Consider the following 16,165-nt stretch of genomic DNA (forward strand, 5'->3'; position numbering starts at 1 on the left):
CAAATGTACTCCAGGCCAGTATCAGCCTTAAAGGGTATCTTTATTCTCCTTAATTCTCCATCAGCCTTTCCCTTTCATAACCCAAATAAACATTTAATCTTAACAAAAAATGGTGTGCTTGCTATGCAAATAGATTCAAGAAAGGACTCCTAGTATTAACTGACTGATCATTAACTGGAAACTATGAGCATTTCAAGTTTTTGATTCACAGTGTTATCAGTAACTTCCCTCCCAGAATGCTACCTGGGAGTTCTCATCATCACTTCCTTATGTGATGGATAATGTGATCAAACTCTTTTGCAAGAGTGAAGCATAACAGTTTGGTACAATTTCCTCTTCATTCTATGAAGATAGGTATTTCCCTTCAATAAATTTAGGTAATCCCAATTTTCCACTTAAAGATTAGAGCTCCTTTACTTCACGTTAATGAGTAAGAAAAAGAAAGTTCAGATAACTCAAAAAGAGTAAGAATATCAGAGATTCCTATTTTGTTTTTATCTGTAAGGGAGCAATCTTAGAAGAATGTGTCACATGACTTTAAAGCAGGACAGAATTCTTTTCCTGCTTTACACAAACAGTGCTGAAAGAAAAAGATTATCCAATAAATTTTATATATAACATAAAATTTAAGACCTTTATTAAATACAAAATGACCTTTAAAATTTTTTTGTTTAAAAAACAAACATAAAATTTACTATATTAACCATTTCTAAGTGTACAGTTCAGTAGAGCTAAGTAAATTCACATTGTTGTGCAACGAATCTCCAGAACTTTTCCATCTTGCAAAACTGAAACTGTGCCCATTAAATAACAACTTCTCTCTTCCTCCAGCTCCTGACAACCACCATTCTACTTTCTATTTCTGTTATTTGACTATTCTTTATACCTCATATAAGTGGAATCATATAGTATTTATTTTTTTGTGACTGGCTCATTTCACTTAACATAATGTCCTGAAGGTTCACCCATGTTCTAGCTATGTTTCAGAATTTTCCTTCCTTTTCAAAGCTGAATAATATTCCATTATACATACCACTAGAAGCCCGGTGCACGAAATTCGTGCACGGCGGGGGGTTGTCCCTCAGCCCAGCCTGTACCCTCTCCAATCTGGGACTCCTGGAGGGCAGTTGGACATCCCTCTCACAATCCAGGACTGCTGGCTCCCAACTGCTTGCCTGCCTGCCTTCCTGATTGCCCCTAACCGCTTCTGCCTGCCAGCCTGATCACCCCCTAACCACTCCGCTGCCAGCCTGGTTGATGCTTAACTACTCTCCTGCCAGCCTGTTTGCCCCCAACTTTCCTCCTCTGCCAGCCTGGTCACCCCTAACTGCCCTCCCCTGCAGGGTTGATCACCTCCAACTGCCCTCCCTTGCAAGCCTGGTCCCTCTCAACTGCCCTCCCTTGCAGGCCTGGTCCTTCTCAACTGCCCTCCCTTGCAGGCCGGGTGCCTCCCAACTGCCCTCTCCTGCTGGCCATCTTGTAGTGGCCATCTTGTGTCCACATGGGGGCAGGATCTTTGACCACATGGGGGCAGCTATATTGTGTGTTGCAGTGATGATCAATCTGTATATTACTCTTTTATTAGATAGAATAGAGGCCTGGTGCATGGGTGGGGGCCAGCTGGTTTGCCCTGAAGGGTGTCCCAGATCAGGGTGGGGTTCCCTTGGGGCGTGGGGCAGCCTGAGCGAGGGGCCTGTGGTGGTTTGCAGGCCGGCCACGCCCCCTGGCAACCCAAGCGGAAGCCCTGGTATCTGGAATTTATTTTCCTTCTACAATTGAAACTTTGTAGCCTGGAGTGGAGCCAAGCCTGCTGCTCCCTCCGGGGCGGCAGCCATTTCTGTGGCAGTTAATTCACCTTCTACAATTGAAACTTTGTAGCCTTAAGCGGGTGAGCCTGGCCAGGGTGTGCGGAAAGCTTTGCTTCCCCTGTTGCCACCGGCAACCCTGGCCTGGTCTCTCAAGCTCCATTTTGCCACCATTTGTTTGAGTTTGTTTACCTTCTATAATTGAAACTTTGTAGCTTGAGTGGAGGCTTAGGCCTGCAACGGCTATGGAAAGCTTGGTTTGCTCTGTTACCTGGGAAACCTTGCTCTCTGTGGCTGTAGTCATCTTGGATGGGGTTAATTTGCATACACGCCCTGATTGGCTGGTGGGCGTGGCTTGGCTGGTGGGCGTGGCTTATGTAGCGGAGTGATGGTTAATTTGCATATTACCATTTTATTAGAGAGGATATTTTGTTTATTCACCCGTCAATGGACACTTGGGTGGTTCTATCTCTTGGCTATTATGAATAGTGCTCTATGAACATAGTGTGTCAAATATGTCTTTCAGATTATCTTTCAATTCTTTGGAATACAGAACTAGAATTAGAATTGCTGGGTCACAGAGTAATTCTCTGCTTAATTTTTTGAGGAACCTCCACAACGTTTTTCTTAGTGTATCATTTTATATTCCAAAGTGGTCTTTAATTTGTAGCTAGAATGAATGAACTATGAAAGTTAAAATCTCTAAAATAATGGCATTTTGAGGAAAACTAACAACAAAAATCCAAAGCTTTAGATTCTCTGAGACACAAACCCTTGCCCTACCAAATATTTATATAGTGGGAAGGGTTACTATCTGGCATTGATTCAGACACACTGATTTTAATGATTATACATCTTAAAAATCCTTTCCTGTCATTTATTATCTTATTAGATATTCCACCAAATCAGTTTCAGGTTAAAAAAAAGTTCTTCACAAATGAAAGTTTTCAGGATAAAAAATATATAAATACACACACAATATATATCCAGATAGATAGATATCCCTATTTTCAAAGACCAGAAAAAAAATTACCTGATGATTTCTTCATGATACAGAGAACTAACAACTGGTCCACCAAAACCAGTATTTGCTTCTTTTCCTTTCTTCTCTGGTGACTGAGGGGGGGATAAAAGGTAGAAAAAAAAGACACAAGGGTTAAAGCAATGTGTATTTAAACTGGTTACAAAATACTACTTTGCAAAGGATTACTGAAAGTTTGACCATCTACCATTTCTCGAAGGTACTAGTAACAATTTCAAGATGGTATCAAAAAGCAAGTGGACTTTCAGGTCATCACAGCAGTGGAATGAGTACCCACTAGCAAGCTATGTTCATTCCATTAGTGCCTGTGAAGTCACCTAAAAGCCATTCCCCTAACTGATTATAAAATGTTAGCTAAGTTCAAAGTAGAAAATATGGATGTTCCATGTGGAAAAATGAGGCCCTGGCCGGCTTGGCTCAGTGGTTAGAGCATCGGCCCCCAGACTGAAGGGTCGTGGGTTTGATCCCTGGCCCCAGTTGGGGCTTGTGTGGGAGGCAACCAATTGATGTCTCTCTCTCACATCGATGTTTCTCTCTCTCTCTTTTTCCCTTCCTCTCTCCCTCCCTTCTTTCCACGCTCTAAAAAAATTAATGGAAAAAATATCCTCAGGTGAATATTAAAAAAATAAAATATGAAATAAAATTGATCAGGAAAATCATATCTACATTAACAAAATTTAAATCCCCCCAAAAGAAAGAACCTAAACTACATAGTAAAACCTAAATTCAACCATAAAGAAAATATTTTTAGGTGGCGGAAAGGAAGAAGGTGGAAGGGAGAGAGGAAATGAAATCTAAACTAAAATGAAAAAGAGCCAAATAAACTCTTATGGAAACACGTTCCAAAATCAAATATTCAATACTCTGTCCCTTGATATTCTTAAAAAACAAAAGATGAAGATTAAATTTAGAAATAAGATTCTTCCAAAACATGTAATGTGGAAGCAGTGAACTTGGATGTTATTACTGTCTGAAAGGCTTAAATTGCAACTTCTGCAAAAGCCCACTTCTGCAATACTGAGTCTTGACACCCTTATTGAAAATCAATTGGCCATAAAATTAGGTTTTATTTTTAGACTCGGTTCTATTCTACTAGTCTATCCTTATGCCAGTACCAATGTTATAATTACTGCAGCTTTATAGTGTGTTTGAAATAGCAAGTGTGAATCCTCCAATTTTGTTCTTTTTCAATATTGTTTTACTATTTGAGTCCTTTGCAAATCCATCTAAAGCTGAGAACTGGCTTTTTCATTTCTGCAAAAATGGCATTTAGAATTTTGGTAAGAGACTGCATTGAATCTGTAGGTCACTTGGGTAGTACTGTCATCTTAACAATATAAAACCTGCCAATCTATGAATCTTTCCACTTATTTGGGTCTTCTTTAATTTGTTTCAACAATCGTTTATAGTTTTCAGTGTAAAACCTTTCACCTCCTTGGTAAAAATTATTCCTAGACATTTTATTCTTTTGGATGTTATTGTAAATGAATTTTTTTTTTTTTTTTTTAGTTTTCATTTTGGGGTTTTCATTGCTGGTGTATAGAAACACAACTGATTTTTGTATGTTGCTTTTGTATCTCACAAATTTGCTGAATTAACTTATTAGCTCCAGTAGTTTTTTGGGAGAGTCTTTGGATTTTCTGTATGTAAGAATCATGTTACCTGTCAACAGAGCTACTTCTGCTTGCTCCTTTCCAATATGAATGCTATTTCTTTTACTTGTGTTATGGCTCTGGCTAGAATTTACAGTACAATGTAATTTACAGTACAATGAATAGTAGTGGTAAAAGCAGGTATCCTTGTCTTATTCCTGATTTTAAATGGAAAGCTTCCTGTCTTTCACCATTGAATGTAATGTTACCTGTGGCTTTCTCATAAATCTCTATTGTCATGGTAAGTAAATTTCACCTTCATTTTTAAAGCTGTCTTAAATGGTATACAATTATGAGTTAATGGTTTTTTCCTTTCGATGTTGCCCCTACTGATTTCAGACTTCTGCAAAGTTTGCTGTAGTGTTTTTTTTTAATCTTTATTGTTCAGATTATTACAGATGTTCCTCTTTTTTTCCCCCCACCTGGTTCCCACCCCGCCCCACTGACCTCATCCATAGGTGTAAGCTCTTTGTCCAATCTCTTCCCGCACCCCCCACAACCCCTTCCCCCTGAGAATTATCAGTCTGCTCCCTTTCTATGCCCCTGATTCTATTACATTCACCAGTTTGTTCTGTTCATCAGGTTTTTTGTTCATTTGATTTTTAGATTCACTTGTTGATAGATATGTATTTGTTGTCACTTTGTTGTTCATAATTTTTTTTTATCTTTACCTTTTTCTTCTTCTTCCTCTTCTTAGAGAATAACCTTCAGCATTTCATATAATACTGGTTTGGTGGTGATGAACTCCTTTAGCTTTTTCTTATCTGTGAAGCTCTTTATCTGCCCTTCAAAGCTATCATTAGATTACTCTACCCAGCAAAGCTATCATTCTAAATGACAGCTTTGCTGGGTAGAGTAATCTTGGCTGTAGGTTCTTGCTATTCATCACTTTGAATAGTTCCTGCCACTCCCTTCTGGCCTGCATAGTTTCTGTTGAGAAATCAGCTGACAGTGTTATGGGTACTCCCTTGTAGGTAACTAACTGTTTTTCTCTTGCTGCTTTTAAGGTTCTCTGTCTTTTGCCCTTGGCATTTTAATTATGATGTATGTGTCTTGATGTGGTCCTCTTTGGATTCCTTTTGTTTGCAGTTCTCTGAGCTTCCTGGACTTGTAAGTCTATTTCTTTCACCAGGTAGGGGAAGTTTTCTGTCATTATTTCTTCAAATAGGTTTTCAATATCTTGCTCTCTCTCTTCTTCTGGCACCCTGATAATTCGGATATGGATACGCTTGAAGTTATCCCAGAGGCTCCTTATACTACCTTCATATTTTTGGATTCTTTTTTTCTTTTTGTTTTTCCGGTTGGGTGTTTTTTGCTTCTTTGTATTTCAAATCTTTGACTTGATTCTTGGGATCCTCTAGTCTGCTGTTGAATCTCTGTATATTATTCTTTATTTCAGTCAGTGTATGCTTAATTTCTGATTGGTCCTTTTCCATATCCTTGAAGGTCTCACTATATGTCTCGGAGGTTTCTAGAAGATTGCGTAACATTATAACCGTGGTTTTGAACTCTATAACCAGTATTTTGCTTTCATCCATTTCTTTCATTTGTGACTTGTTTCTTTGTCTCCGCATTCTGGCTGCTTCCCTGTGAGTTCCTATGTACTAGGTAGCTGCTAAGTCTCCTTGAGTTGATAGAGTGGCCTTGTGTGGTAGATGTCCTGTAGGGCCCAGTGGCTCAGCCTCCCCAGTCACCTCAGGTGGACGCTCTTGGTGCACCCCTTTGTGGGTGGTGTGCACAGTCTTGTTGTAGTTAACCCTTGAATGGCTGTTGGTATCACTGGGAGGAATTGACCTCCAGGCCAATTGGCTGTGATGACCAGCTGTGTCTACACTGGAAGATCTGTTGTGCAGGAGACACCCTTATGGGGCAGGACTTGCTTCAGTGGGGCTTTGGTGCTCACTGAGTCTGCCCCTTGAGTGTGTCTCTTATGGATGTGAAGAGTTGTAACTCGGTATGGTCTCACTCTGACCATTGGGTACACTGGCTTTTGGATCTCAAAGGAGGTGCAAGGTCAGCCACTGTATGGAGCCACCCAGCAGGAGCTACAGAGACATCTGCAGATTCTTCCTCTTTGTATGGGGTTTGGAAGTGTCCAGACGAGGCCCAGGTGTGAAGGCAGGCTGCTGCTGCCGGGCCTTGGGCCTTCTTTTGGAAGCTCTGGGGCTCTCTGACCCAGCTGCAGTTTGATAAGTTTTAGGCGGAGAAAGGACAGGCCATTCATATGCAAAAGCCAATACGCACAGCTTGGATGGGGTTGTAAATTGGGTGGGGCAGGGTCTCTGGGAATCACCAGGGCGGAGCAAACAGCAATGGCTGCCAGTCAGCCCTGCATCGGAGAGGTCCCTGGGTCTCTGTGTCCCGCGCCCCTGTGCAGGAACAATGATTGCTGCGAGCACCTCTGAGAGAAAGCCACCCTCACATTCCTGTCCCGATGCCAGACAGTCCAGTTTCTCCCCGTATGTGTCTGGGTCCCCCAGAATCTTGCCTGGAACTGGAGTTCAGAGCAAGTGGGAGCTTGTATCTCCCTCCTGATTAAAAGAGCAGAGCACTTTACGCGCCTCCACACCTCTTACCAGTCTCAATGTGCTTTCTTCACCTCTCTAGTTGTGGAACTTCCACTCAGCCAGCTTTCCCGCAGTTCTGGGTGGTAGTTGTTCTGCCTTTTAGTTGTAATTTTGATGTGGTTGTGAGAGGCAGCAAGTATAGGTGTTTACCTATGCTGCCATCTTGGTTCTCCTTCTTGCTGTAGTTCTTACCTTTGTTCCTCTATATCTTTTTTTTTTTTTTAATCTGGATGCTTTTAAGATTTTTTCACTGGTTTTCACCAATTTGATTATGATGTGTCTTGGTGCTTCTTCTGCTTGGGGTTCATTGAGCTTCTTGGATCTATGGGTTTATGGCAGTGATTCTCAACTGGGGGAGATTCCCCCCACCCTCTTTTCCTCCAAGGATCTCTAGCAATGTCTAGGGCAATTTTTGATTGTTGCAAGTGAATGGTCCTATTGGCATCTAATAAGTAGAGATTGGAGTTGCTGCTAAACATCCTGCAATACATAGTTCAGCCTTCTACAACAAAGAATTATCCAGCCTCAAATGTTAATGCTGCAAAGGATGAAATACTCTGATTTATAATTTTCATAAAATGTTTAAAATATCAGCTATCATTTATTAAATTGTTTTTTTCTCTCTTGCTTTTTGTCTTCTTTCTGGGACTCCAATATGCTACATTGCTTGATATTTTCCCATAGCTCATTAGGATTCTGTTCATTTTTGTTCAGTCTTTTTATGCTCTGTGCTTGATTTTTCTTAGTTTCACTTGCTACATCTTCAAGTTCACTAATCTTTTCTTATGCAATATCTAAGCTTCCGTTAATCCTATCCAGTGTGTTATATCAGATATTATTTTCTTCTCTACAAGTTCCATTTGGGCTTTTTGTATCTTCCATTTCTCTGTCCATTATGTTCATGTTTTCCTCTACTTTCGTGAATATATAGAATATATTTATAATAGCTGTTTTCATCTCTATAATTTCTGCGGCTACGGGTGATATTTTGCTGCTGTCCTCAAATGCTTAAACCAGACATTGTAAATTTTACACTCTTGTTTGCTGGTTTTGTTGTGTGCCTTTAAAATATGTTAAGACTTTGTTTTGGCATGAATTCAATTATGTGGAATCAATCTGATCCTTTCAAGGCTCACTTTAAAGCCGTGTTAAGGTAGGGGCAGAGCAGCCTTCAATCTAGAGCCTAATTTAGCCTCACTACTGAGATGAAATCCTTTTGAGGCCTCTACCATATGACCCATATATTACATTTTCTTTCCACTCTTACTAGTAGGAAATGAAATATTCTCAGTCCTATGTCAGCTCCAAGAATGGTTTGGCCTACTGCTTTCTTGTAATTCTTTTCCCAGCCTGTTAGTTCCCTTTCACACACACACAGATTAGTATTCAGTCAAAGGGACACCTCTGCAGATCTTTGGAACTCTCTCTCCCTCTGCAGGAACATCTTCTCTAGTATTTGGTCCTGCATTTTCTAGCTCAACTGGATCGTCCTCCCTTCACTGTAGCCTGCAAATTGCTTCCAGGCAATAAGCTGAGGCGATTGTAGAGCTCCTTTGTTTCCCTTCTCTCCTAGTTGTATATAACTTTTAGTGCCATTTCTAAAAACTATTGTTTTATCTATTATGTCCAGTTTTCTTCTTGTTTTGACAAACAGTAAATCTCATTCCTATTACTCCATGCCTAGGAGCAGGAGTCCCACAAACATTAATTAAAAAACCAGCTTAACATTCCATGTAGTAAAAATGCACTATAACTTACTTAACCATTATCTGATAGTTACCTATTTAGGTTTTTTTCACTTTTCCCCTCAAACATATGATGGATATCTCTGTACATAAAGCATAATACAGTTGTAATAAAAATTTTAGGGCCAATATGACTCTTTAATTTGAATATAGTGTATTCTAAATATATTTCTTCTTCCTAGGATTAATTTCTTATTCTGAAGCAATAGCACAAAGCATATTAGAATGCTGCTGTTAACTTTTTTATTCCTGGTGGGTGGGGAAAATTATATCGTAAGCAGAAATAATATTTCAAAAATAATCTGCCATTATCAGATTGAATTCAGAATAAAGCTGCCAAAGATGCATTAGTTTTCGTCTCCATCCACTTCATCTACAAGAAGGGGTAAACTTTGGCTACTCTAGCCTCTAGATTTCCACTCCAATGAAATGTTTCTCACAGAGGCTTAAGAAGTTTATTCCATTTCTCTCTACTCAAAATCCATTAAGTTATTTTTATGTTGCATCAGCAGTTAAAGAAAGAGACTACAGTTTGGCAGCCAATAGGATAAAATTTGCCAATTCTTACATTGCCTCAGCCTATATTATTTGAGACACTGAAATGTTCCTTCACTCAGAGGGGAAAGGATAAGTTGTTGGCTGAATCTTTACCATTTGGATTCAGATTCCACATTAGTCAGTTGCAGGGTCAAGACTTAAAACCTTGTGAAACTTTCTTTCCATCTGAAAAATAACTATTCCATATGTTATCGGGCTAATATATGCAAGGAGGGGGTTGAGTTTGTTTCCACATACTACCTTTTGGGCTTCTGTTTTATTGGTTTGTTTACTTAATTTGTTTATAGGTTTACCTGTACGACAGGGTAAATAAATCTCTCTGCTTCAGATTCCTCATTTGTAAAAATAGGGTTAGTTGCTATCTCATCTGAGTGTTTAAAGTATTTTAAATATATATATGTATATATATTTATATCTATATCTATATCTCTCTCTCTATATATATATACTAGAGGCCCGGTGCACGAAATTTGTGCACAAGGGCGGGGGGTGTCCCTCAGCCGAGCCTGCACCCTCTCCAATCTGGGACCCCTTGAAGGATGTCCGACTGCCCATTTAGGCCCGATGCCATTGGGGCAGTCAGACATCCCTCTCACAATCCAGGACTGCTGGCTCCCAACAGCCCTCCTCTGCAGGCCTGGTACCCCCCCAACTGCCTTCCCCTGCAGGCCTGGTCCCCCCCAACTGCCCTCCTCTGCTGGCCCAGTCACCCCTAACTGCCCTCCCTGCAGGCCTGGTCCCCCCAACTGCCCTCCCGTGAAGGCCTTGTCCCCCCCTAACTGCCCTCACCTACAGGCCTGGTCCCCCCCCAACTGCCCTCCCCTGCAGGCCTGGTCCCCCCCCCCAACTGCCCTCTCCTGCAGGCCTGGTCCCCCCAAATTGCCCTCTACTGTTGACCTGGTCTCCCCCAACTGCCCTCCTCTGTGGGCCTGGTCACCCCTAACTGCCCTCCCTGCAGGCCTGGTCCCCCCCAACTGCCCTCTCCTATTGACCTGGTCTCCCCCAACTGCCCTCCTCTGCTGGCCCCGTCAACCCTAACTGCCCTCCTTGTTGGCCTGATCGCCCAAAACTGCCCCCCCTTGCTGGCCTGGTCCCCCCCAACTGCCCTCCTCTGCTGGCCTGGTCACCCCCAACTGCCCTCCTCTGCTGGCCTGGTCACCCCTAACTGCCCACAACTGCCCTCCCCTGCAGGCCATCTTGTGGTGGCCATCTTGTGTCCACATGGGGGCAGCCATCTTTGACCACATGGGGGCTGCCATCTTGTGTCTTGGTGTGATGGTCAATTTGCATATTACTCTTTTACTAGAGGCCCGGTGCACGAATTCGTGCACCCGTGGGGTCCCTCGGCGTGGCCTGGGGAATTGGGCTGAAACCGGCTCTCCAACATCCTCTGAGGGGTCCCAGATTGCGAGAGGGTGCAGGACAGGCTGAGGGACCCCACCAGTGCATGATCAGGGCCGGGGAGGGATGCGGGAGGTTGGCTCGCTGAGGAGGGACTGCGGGAGGGCTCCAGGGCATGTCCGGCCCATCTCGCTCAGTCCCGATCGGCCAGACCCCAGCAGCAAGCTAACCTACCAGTTGGAGCGTATGCCCCCTGGTGGTCAGTGCACATCACAGCGACTGGTCAACTGGTCGGAGTGTCTGCCCCCTGGTGGTCAGTGCACGTCATAGCGAGTGGTTGAGTGGCCTTAGCATGTCATTAGCATATTATGCTTTGATTGGCTGAACGACCGACTGGTTGACCAGACACTTAGTATATTAGGCTTTTATTATATAGGATTAGATAGGATAAAAAACATTGCTCAGCACAAAGTGAACACTATATAAGTGTTCAGCAATTTTTCCAAAATATTGCCATTTCTCCAAAGATAAAGTGTCTCAGCAAGACGGATACAAAATGTTTTGAGGTAGAAAATTACAATATTAAACCACGAGTCTTTATCTAATATTTTCCTGATAAAACAAAACTCCAAAACAACCAGAAAACCTAACAAAATAACTGTTATTAGAAAAAAAAAGGAAAGCAAACTAGGACTTAATGAATATCTTCCATATGCTTCACACTTTACATATATTTTCCAATTCCAACTTCAAAACAATTCTATAAAGATGGCATTTATACTGTATTTCATTTAATTAACACATCAAATTATAAAGAGCAGCATTATTTTATGTAATGCTAAGGAAAAAATACAGCCAATTAAATATAATATATAATCATCTATTTTAAGACACATCCAGAATTTTTTAAATGTTAAAAACTGAGTAACTGTCTGCCTTATATGTGATAAAACATATCTTTATTTTACAGATTATAAAGTTAAGATAAGAGAAGTACCCAATGCCACACAGCAATTGGCAGAATTGAGATCTTCTGATATCCAAAGCCTGTGGTGTTTTTATTAAATTATGCCACCTCTCCAAGCTACTTTAGGAACCATTATCACATATTTACAATATTCTGAATTAAAATTTTGTTCTGTTTCTTAGGTGAACATTTTTAAAATTTAAGTAAAGTACTTCATTAGTTCAAAAGGAAACTTTAAAATTAAAATAAATTCCAATAACTATGAGTGATTTTTTATGAAATGCATGAATGGGAATACACAAAGCAATAGATTAATATTGCTAAACTAGATGTATTTTCATTCCATACCCTTTTCCATTACATTTGCCTCCATTCAACCAACTATCTTAATAAGATGGATGAGTTCATGAAAGAGAGGTTCAGAGATTAATAAAGAAAAACAAGTCTAATGGATATCTTATTTGTGGCTTTTCAAAGTCTTTTTATAAAAATTTTATTTTATTGTTTAAAGTATTACATATAGTAGTACATATATATCATGTTTTTTCCCCCATAGACCTTCCCCCAGCCGCCCCTACCCCCTGTCACATGCCCTCATCCCACACCCCCCCCCCCAGTGTCTTGTGTCCATTGGTTGTGCTTATATGCATGCATACATGTCCTTTGGTTGATCTCTTTCCCCCTCTCCCCAACACTCCCCAGCCTTCCCGCTGTAATTTGACAGTCTGTTCCATGCTTTACTGCCTCTGTGTCTATCTTTTTGTTCATCAGGTTATAATGTTCTTCATTTTTCATAAATGAGTGAGATCATGTGGTATTTTTCTTTCATTGCCTGGCTTATTTCACTTAACATAATGCTCTCCAGGTTCATCTATGCTGCTGCAAATGGTAAGAATTCCTTCTTTTTTATAGCAGTGTAGTATTCCATTGTGTAGATGCACCACAGTTTTCTAATCCACTCATCTGCTGAAGGGCATTTAGGCTGTTTCCAAATCCCAGCTATGGCGAATTGTGCTGCTATGAACATAGGGGTGCATATATCCTTTCTGATTGGTGTTTCGAGTTTCTTGGGATATATTCTTAGAAGTGGGATTACTGGGTCAAATGGGAGTTCCATTTTTAGTTTTTTGAGGAAATTCCATACTGTTCCTCCACAGTGGCTGCACCAGTCTGCATTCCCACCAGCAGTGCATGAGGGTTCCTTTTTCTCTGCATCCTCGCCAGCACTTGTCGTTTGTTGATTTGTTGATGATTGCCGTGGCTTATCAAAGTCTTTGGAACACTATCTCAATGTTTTCATAGGTTTCAATATTTTGCATCCCAACTTTACAAGAGAATCCTCAAAACTTCATTTCTCAAATTCCCTTGCAGCTGGAATATGCAGGCCAATGACCTAAATTCCACTAATCAGATGCACAAACAAGCCACTTGGATATATCACTGACCTACGGCAAATCACACTTCTTGGACTCACAGCTCAAAATTTGGTTGAAATAATCTCACTAATAAAAGCAGTTGACCCTTGAGCACAGTTTGAACTGCACAGGTCCGCTTACATGTGGATTTTTTTCAGTAAATACTATAAATGAATTTTCTCAATAACATTTTCTTTTCTCTAGCTTACTTTATTGTAAGAATACAGTATTAATATAACATACAAATTATGTGTTAATCAGCTGTTTATGGTATCAGTAAAGCTTCCAGTCAACAGTAGGCTATTAGTAGGTAAGTTCTTGGGGAGTCATAAGTTGTACATGGGTTTTCAACTGTGCAAGGGGTCACAACCCCTAGCCCCTGTGTTGTTCAAGGGTCAACTGTAAGCAAAATTCAAGCAATTAAATAAAACTTATCATATGAATTCTCATTTTAAGTACACAGGAGAGTATTAATTAATGTCATAAAAAATTTCAAGTAAATCAAAGTTATCCAATTAAGTTTCCAGTGGCAAAGTCAGTCCCTGCTGTAGACTGTAAGTTCATTCTCCAGATCTGGAATCAAGGAGGTATTACCATAATAAGCAATCTCCAATCTAGAGCCACTGGATCGATTATGATCTTGCCCCTATCACTATAATCACAAAATCAAATTAATTCTGGATTTAACTAGTATATATACTTTACACCAGCTTAGAATTAAGTTTCCTGAACCGCAGCCAATATGGTACTAATCCATAAAGGAAATGTATTCATAATTAATTATTCAGAAATATAATTACAATCAATGAACCTTCAAATCTTTTTTGTTATTTTCCTGTCACTGTCAGACATATTCAGATCAGTCTTCTAAAAACAAAAAGGCTATGGTAATTTCATAGTTTTAAATTTTCAAAGTAGATAAGTTTATAAGCAAAGCCTTCAAAAAGTTTCAAAATTGCTCTTCTCATTTTCTAACTCTACATCAAGCCATGGCACGCATGATTGCTCCCAGGGTAAGAAACTTGTGTAGACAGTAATTGTATTTGACGGCAGCAATTACATGCAAGGTTGGAGATGAGAAGACCATTAATGTGTGGGCAGTAATTGGTGTGGTATTTTCTGTTACTATTGAGGGTCAGCTTGAAGAGAATTCACGGCAAACTTCACCTTGGATGCAGTTGGTCCAAGAACATGTGAAAACACTGGTTATAGGAACAGCAGGCATGCAGAACATTCCTTTGATAAGAGACTGATAAAGCATGAATAAACTACTAACATGAAACATTAAAAGGTATTTCCATTATACCTTTCAATTCATTGTGAAGAATATCCGAAAAATTCACACAATGAATACACAGGCTCCTCAAATTATGATGGGGTTAATATCCTGATAAACCCATCACAAGTTGAAAGTATCACCAGTTGAAAATGCATTTAATACACCTAACATACCAAACATAATAGCTTAGCCTACCCTACCTTAAACATGCTCAGAACACTTACAACTGCCTACAGTTGGGCAATTATTTTGAGTTTCATCTCAAGAGTGATTGCCTTCCTCTTCTTCTCACCAGAAGCAGGGGACACAGATGAGCATTTTGAAGACATGATGGGATGTGAAAACACTAAACACAATATCATATCCAATAAACTCTGGCAACACTACACCGAAGAGTATTGTTTGTTTACCCTCGTGATTGGTGGCTGACGGGGGGCTGTGGCTCACTACTGCTGCCCAGCATCACAAGAGACAGTATTGTTCCAACTAGCCCAAGAAAGATAAAAGTTCATAATTTGAAGTATAGTTTCTACTGAATGTGTATCACTTTTACACATCATAAAATCAAAATATCGTAAGTAGGGGATCATGTGTATGATCAAATGCTGACCTTTATTTAGCAAGAGATCAAATAAATTATCTTTCATAACATCACACTATAACAAAAGCTTAGTGAGTATGTGAAAATTGTATTAAATAGAAAACCTGAAAACTCTGGAAACATCAGAAAAACAGCATAAACAGCAAGCTTATCCTAAAACAATAGGAAGATGACAGACTAAACACAGATCATTGGCTCCCTCTTCCTACACAAAGCATACTGGAATAATTCAACAACTAAAATAAGCCTGGAAGAAATTATGAGTACATCTAGAGAGGATGGTCAGGACCTACCTAATTCGGAAGATATATTCCTTTGCAAGTAGAGAGGAGTTACACCTGCCACATGCAGGTCCTTCATTTATTTATTATTCTTTAAATATGTTTTTATTGATTTTAGAGAGAGGATGGTAGAGGGTGAGAGATAGAAACATCGGTGAGAGAGAATCTGCCTCTGACCAGGAATCAAACAGTGACCTCTTGGTGCACTGGAGGACACACTCAATCAACTGAGTTGCACCAACTAAAGCCATATGCAGGTCCTTTACATGTTGAATCCTGCTTGCTCTTTCAGTCCTAAACCATCCTGGTGGGCTGAACTGTCCCCAATCTCTTTGTTCAAGAGGGACCTACCTTTTCTTATCATTCCCCTACAGACTCCTAAGGAAAGAAAAGGTCTCTTATTCCATCTCACCTTGTCTCAGTGAGAGATCAAAAGTTACTAGTTCATTGGCCCACTAGATTAGGAAAAAATTACATTTTCCTTTGCCAGTCGATTATTACTTAAAAGACCTCAATAATCAGATCAGTGCTAAGAAAGCTTACAATCAGTAGTCAGAGAAAAATTATAATCACTTCAGATGATTCAGATGAGTGGCTTCTCTTGAAGGAGACAAAAATTAATTGAAAAAACAGAAGAGAGTTTTATACAATAAAATGTAAAGATATATAGACATACATATACACTAAATATATTATTCCATAAAAATCTGCTGTACTATAAACATTAGCTTCTTATCAATGTTGATAATATACATCCTAATTTAATATTTCTCTCCTACAGCATGGCTCAAGATAGCCCATCTATACATATAAAGAGGTAATATGCTAATTGTCTGTTATGGTGTCCCAGTAACGACCAATTTGCATACTGACAGACCAGCAGGAGGCTGTGCGCACAGCAGAGGAGCACAG

At 40.1% G+C, this 16,165-nt stretch overlaps 1 protein-coding gene across 2 annotated transcripts in view; it reads right to left on the reverse strand.

The window, feature by feature from the left end:
• Positions 1-16,165, reverse strand: part of ACBD6 (acyl-CoA binding domain containing 6) — a 160,580-nt gene that overhangs the window by 109,111 nt on the left and 35,304 nt on the right. For both annotated transcript variants that reach the window (XR_013812924.1, XM_079760829.1), the window contains exon 4: positions 2,839-2,921. Coding sequence is in view for 1 of the 2 variants with exons in the window: in XM_079760829.1 (XP_079616955.1) it covers positions 2,839-2,921 (83 nt within the window). In the remaining variant the exon portion in view is untranslated. The remainder of the gene's footprint in view (positions 1-2,838; positions 2,922-16,165) is intronic.

This window comes from Cnephaeus nilssonii, assembly GCF_951640355.1.
Source record: "Cnephaeus nilssonii genome assembly, chromosome: 21".
Classification (NCBI taxonomy): Eukaryota; Metazoa; Chordata; class Mammalia; order Chiroptera; family Vespertilionidae; genus Cnephaeus; species Cnephaeus nilssonii.